The sequence below is a fragment of the Bufo bufo genome, chromosome 1 (assembly GCF_905171765.1).
Source record: "Bufo bufo chromosome 1, aBufBuf1.1, whole genome shotgun sequence".
Classification (NCBI taxonomy): domain Eukaryota; kingdom Metazoa; phylum Chordata; class Amphibia; order Anura; family Bufonidae; genus Bufo; species Bufo bufo.
This window is the reverse complement of record NC_053389.1, coordinates 99825629-99831381: the sequence shown is the minus strand read 5'-3', so window position 1 is coordinate 99831381 and position 5753 is coordinate 99825629. Positions and strand designations below refer to the sequence as shown.

Below are 5753 nucleotides of genomic sequence, written 5' to 3'. Positions count from 1 at the left end.
CACCGTGCTCACCACGTGGTAAGCGCGATGACGTCACCGAAGGTCCTTTTCCAGCCAGGTCCTGCAAGAAGAAGAAGAAAGAAGACGAGCTCGACTATGCGACATCCCACATCTTTTTCCCCCAGCAAAGGTCACACCCTAGGCCCTTTAATCTGAGAGGGTCCAAAAGGTCCACATGTCCCATATGAGTAGACCAGTGCTGTACACCACACATGATAGTTCATGGCCCTGTTAGGTATTTTACATTGGAGCCCAGGTAATTGAAGTTAGTCATCTAGATTAAGGAAGGTTTTCTAATAAAGACATGTTTCCGCTCAGTCAAACCATAAGTTATATGACTATAGATCTTGAAACTGGCGCTGGTGTTAAGAATAACAAGAAGAGACTCCATCCTCCTGATCTATCTCTGATATAGGCCTCTTTCCCACGGGCGTGTGCGCCCCGTTGCCATATTGCAGACCGCATTTGTGGATCCGCAAAACACGGGTGCCCTTCCGTGGGCATTCCTCATCACGGATGCGGACCCATTCACTTCAATGGGTCCGCAAATCCGGAGATGCGGAATGGTGCGGAATGGAAGCACGGAACAGAACCCTATGAAAGCACTACGGAGTGCTTCCGTAGGGTTTCGTCCCGTACTTCCGTTCCGCAAAAAGATAGAACATGTCCTATCATTTTGCGGAACGGCCGGATCGCGGAACCATTCAAGTGAATGGGTCCGCGATCCGCTGCGGACTGTGCTCCTGCATTGCGGCCCGCATTATGCAGGCCGCAGCACGACCACGGGGCGCACACGCCCGTGGGAAAGAGGCCATAGTCTTTGTAGTTCTTATGTGACATATAGGCAGGTAAGGAATGGGAAATGAAATGCTGCAGTCAAGATTTTTTGTATATTTTTATTTTTTTTATTTTTAAGGGAAAAAGGGGAAGGAAGAAAAGGGGAAGGGAAGAGAATTTTTTATTTTTTGGGAAACATTTTTTTATTTTTATTTTTTCATGGAGGGGGAGTAGGGAGAGAAAGTGAAGGCAGAAATGGGGAAGGGAAGTTTTTTTTTAAAGTTTTTTTGTTTTTGGGGAAAGGGTTAAAATTTTCATTTTTTTTTTTTTTTTCCTGGCAGGGGGCAGTACAGGATGGTGCTTGACGGTTCGCCTTCACACTGGCTCTTTTTCCAGAGGCTCTCTAGATTTCATTTTCCTCCAGAACATGCAGATGCTGAAAAAAGAAAATCTATCAGTTATTTGATATTTGCTACTTACATGTCAGCTCTGAGTGAAATGTGTGCACAGATCCTCCAATGTTTTTTCTTACATTAGCTGCTTATCAGTCCACTGACATTATAACATGTCTGGCCTTGTAATATGCGCCAAATTTATCATGAAGCGTTCAGTATTGTGATAAATCTGGAGCATCCAGTGACTGCCTGGACTAAGTTTACACTGTGTAATGTGTAATATTTATCTAAAATACTACGCCTGTTCCACAGAGTATCTTATAGATGCTACCTACCATATGCCAGCGATCAGCATGATGGTGACGGAGCCGGCCACAGATATTGCTATGAGGGAAGCATTGTTGTTCTGTAGCTCCTCTAGAAGTGGCGGCTCAGGCGCTGTGATGTCAAGCACATCAGGAAGTGTAGGGCGAGGATGGTATTTCTTTGTCGCCTGTTCCGATTCGCTGATAACTAAATGAAGAAAACAATTACATTAATAGTTAATTCCATGAAGAGAACGATAATGACATTGTAGTGTATCTTATACATGAAAGAACATGAAATATATGTGAGAATATCAGAATCGTCTGCATCATGGAGGCTCAGAAGCACTGTCAAAACCAAAAGTGGCTCCAAAATACAGAAATGGCAAAAAAAATTCCATTATAGGTTTTTTCCTTACAAATACTAATGTAAAATAGCCCCACATTATAGGTGACAATTCAGATTTTCAGAACTAGATCCTTTCTCACTAATTATCACCCACAAGTAGATATGAATCCTGTGTATCTAAGAATTACCACTCAGCATAGTGCCAGTAATAATATGTCCTTACCTGCCACGTTATAGGTGATCTTACTCACTGGCACCTCAGAGTCCAGGATGGTGGTACACGTGTAGCGTCCGGAGTCCCCCATCTGTACGCCCTTGATCACTAGATAGGGCTCCCGGGTGATTTTGGGATTGTGTTCACGAGGCTATAGAAAAAATATGGAGAATTATCAGAGCCTCAGATATCACAACTATTTATAATATAATATTTGTAATTTACATAGTCATATCATTAAGACAAAAATTTAGAAAATTGCTGATGATATTTTGCTGACATGACAGAAAGTCTGATTTTAGACCATATTGAGCAGCCTGGTGATGATATTGGGTGAAAGGACTTTCTGCTAAGTGTTTTTTGAGTAATGAAAGGAATACATTTGGGAAGCGCTGCCTTAACATTATGGTCGTATAACTCAAACTGAACAATCTCCTAATTTTACCCTGCATTGTACTTACCAGGGTGAACACGTTGTTATAGGTGTCCTCCAGCCTCGAGTACCATTCAAAAGTACAGTCCAGAATTAGTTCTTCATATTCTGGGATTTTTATATTTATCTCTAGAAAAACAGGAAAATGAAAGAAGATATTATAGAAGTAATTGTGTAGATATTCTGTCCTACATTTAGGGGTTGTCTCAATAACACGTCTCCTTCTATAAGACCTAATAGGAAATACGGCCATCATAGAGGAGACTGATAGTAACTGGTTATATTCTGCTATCTCCTCACCTCCACAGTTTACAGTCTCTGCCAGGTGAGACTTGTGATCTTTACATGGAGAGCAGGACCGTCCAGTTTTCAGATCTGAGAAAAGAAGAAAGAAATGAAATGTGAGCCGAGCATTAAAGACACTTATAATATTAGAATAAATATGATAATCATGTGCTGGTATCTATCACCCCTCTGTCACCTGCACATGGACAGGATACTGTACAGGCTGCCACAAATCACCCTTCTAGCCTGCTTATGGACTGAATCATATTAATGTAAATATCCTCCTGCTTTGGGAAGTCTGGTGTATACCAGTGACTGGTATATTTAGTGTACGGTGAGGATTTGGGGTCCTATATATTTACTAATGTACTATATGAATGTAGATATAAGAATAGAAACTTCTACTTTACCGAAACATCTGTTGGAGGTGCACAGGCAGCTGCATCTCTCCAAGTAGTCTGTGAAAAGAGGAGACATCATATAATAGTCAGCGAGTGCTGTGTAAAGTGCCTATGTAGTGCTGCTCACCTCTGTATAATAGGCACAGTACCCACAGTTTACACACACTAGTGGGAAAGGTCCATTGGCATGCATTATATAGTGTAATTCTAGTTACTCTGGCCTATGATAAAAATCTTATACTGTACCTTGATTTTTTGGAGGGCCCCCGGCGCAGACAACCTTCTCCTCGGCGCAGGTCTGACAGTTGATGTAGGTTTGCACCATTAATCCTGGGGAAATGCACTTGCGTTATAACCGTCCAATCTTATAGATTAATAATAATAATAATAATGACAAGAAGCTGAATCTGGTATAAAATGTACTTACCACAGCTGTCTGCACCTGAGGAATGGAGAAGAAAGAAGACATTACTGACCGTTCTCATTGTCAGACTCAGAAACCTCTAATCTCTGGGTCTCCTTATTATTACATGATGTCAGTGCCTCTGTGTTCGTCACTTTGTTTTCTAGATTTCCATTGACAGAAATCTCTGAGCCGCCCCAGAACGGTCCGGGCCTCTATAGAACGCAGCAGCTCCTAGTGCAAACATTCCTGGCAGCCAATCAGGTGCTGGCTTTCATATGTCCAGTACAGGGTAGGAGATAACAGCAGTGAACTGATTGGTGGCTGTGGGGATCTCTAGTTTGGGTCTACATTACTATTACTACAAGAGGCCAGTGTGTGTAATACATTTATATGTCATATTATAGCAGGTGTTATATCTAGAAGAACTCACCTTGTTTATTTGGACACCTCCCTAAAAGTGAGAAATGAAGAAAAGCAGAATTACTAATAGAGAACAATAGAGAACAGAAATCCCCTGTATATGAGGGCTCTATCTATAACCCTGCAATAATACAAAAGAAAACTGCACGCATAGCAATTCCCAGTATAGAACATTTTATTACAATCGCTCCCTCCTGTCACTAGGCTGTAGGGAAAGGAAAACAAGTTGAAAACATCCTCTCTGACAACCTACCAGACACGTAGAAGATAAGTACAATGGTAGACAGAAGAAGATTCCACTTACGTTGGTTTGAGTCCTGGACGATAACCTTGAGCTTTTCTTTGAGTCGCTGGAAATGGAGTCCAATGATGTGAAGAAGCTGGATCTCTAAGATATATAAAGAGGAGAAGAATGAGAGTCCGATCCCCTCATCTATCAGTCTGAGCCCCCAACACACTAATTCCTATTAATAAGAGAAGTAGAATTTCCACCTACGTATAAAATATTGTACTTACCCTTAAAATCTATATCCTGGATGACGTCCACAGATTTTTTATATTCAGACGCAATTTCGGATATAGCATATTTATCTGGAAGGAAAATAATGGTACAATAATTATCTATCTATTTATAGATTATATGAAATGGAGATAATAGTAATAATATAAGTACCCAGTATGCCGACTTCATCCTCAAGGTAGTTCAGGACTTTTTTCTCGGTGACTTTGGCAAACCGCTTGATGTTGACATAGGCTTCTATTGAGTCAATGTCATCGACTTGGCTTTTGATAAAGGTGTTGAATTCTTCCATAGCCATTTTCCCTCTGGAGTCGCATGGTATGCAACAGAGAGACTGTCCGATGAAGACAGATGTTACGAGCAGTAGAAGCCACATGGTCTGGATAGAACCAGACATCTTTAGTAAAATCGCTTCCTGTAGCAAATAATCACTAAGGACGCAAGAGAGCAGAACTATGTCCCACTGAGAAGACAACAGCACTGCACAGGTTACAGCATCAGCCGCCGGTTAAGAGACAATGTCTTTATGACATCATCAGAATATGCAAATGAGGCTCTGAAACAAGCAATTGGATTGGTGGAAAATGGGATTATGACATCATATGCAAATAATTCTCTGGAACGTGAGATGTTTGAGGGAGTAAATAAGTATGTTCACTTAAAAAACATTTTTTTTAAGCCACAACTAATACATATCATGACATTCTTTACAGAATATACATATCAGGCATGGGTAACAGAACATGTACCACCCGTATATTCCGCTGTATGATGTTATCGGAATTTGAAAATGAGGCTCTGAAACACAAAAGTTATTGGATTGGTGGAAAATGTAATTGTGTCATCATTATATGAAATATGCAAGTTATGTTCTGCTAGTGTTGGGCAATATACCGGTATCCACAATATAATGCAGTATTAAAAAACGGCAATATGACGATATCATCGTTTCTTAAGTATCGTGGTATTTAATGACATCATAGGGGTGGCCGCTTCCATTATAGGTAGGCATGGAAGACCTATAATGAAAGCTGGTGGCTAAGGACTGACTCACGTGGTCTTCTCTTAATCTTGAGGCTGGCAAACGTCAGAACGTAGCTGTCTGTGTCACAGCGACATCACCTAGCATATGGGCGCCGCGGCTGACTTCACAGCAACTGCCAGTGCGGAGCTAGGCTGATGCTCTGCCTCACTCCTGTGTCCTGCTGCCAGGCTGCTGAGTGGGGCCATCATCTGTCAGTCAATGCC

At 41.4% G+C, this 5753-nt stretch overlaps 1 protein-coding gene across 1 annotated transcript; it reads right to left on the bottom strand.

The window, feature by feature from the left end:
* Nucleotides 1–1806: 1806 nt before the first annotated feature.
* Nucleotides 1807–4804, bottom strand: LOC120990511. Its single transcript, XM_040419409.1, has 11 exons — nucleotides 4659–4804; nucleotides 4502–4576; nucleotides 4290–4373; nucleotides 3996–4016; nucleotides 3587–3601; nucleotides 3406–3489; nucleotides 3169–3216; nucleotides 2774–2848; nucleotides 2502–2602; nucleotides 2050–2191; nucleotides 1807–1844 (listed from the first exon to the last, which is right to left on the bottom strand). Exons 1-11 carry the CDS (start codon nucleotides 4801–4803, stop codon nucleotides 1807–1809), a joined length of 828 nt encoding a protein of 275 aa, XP_040275343.1. The 5' UTR covers nucleotide 4804.
* Between the last annotated feature and the right edge of the window lie 949 nt (nucleotides 4805–5753).

Coding starts and splice junctions, on each gene's coding strand:
- LOC120990511 (XM_040419409.1), bottom strand. CDS start 4,803: ATGGCTATGGAAGAATTCAACACCTTTATCAAAAGCCAAGTCGATGAC. Junction 4,577..4,658: donor GGATGAAGTCGGCATACTGG/GTACTTATATTA, acceptor TTTTCCTTCCAG/ATAAATATGCTATATCCGAA. Junction 2,603..2,773: donor AGAGACTGTAAACTGTGGAG/GTGAGGAGATAG, acceptor CTGTTTTTCTAG/AGATAAATATAAAAATCCCA.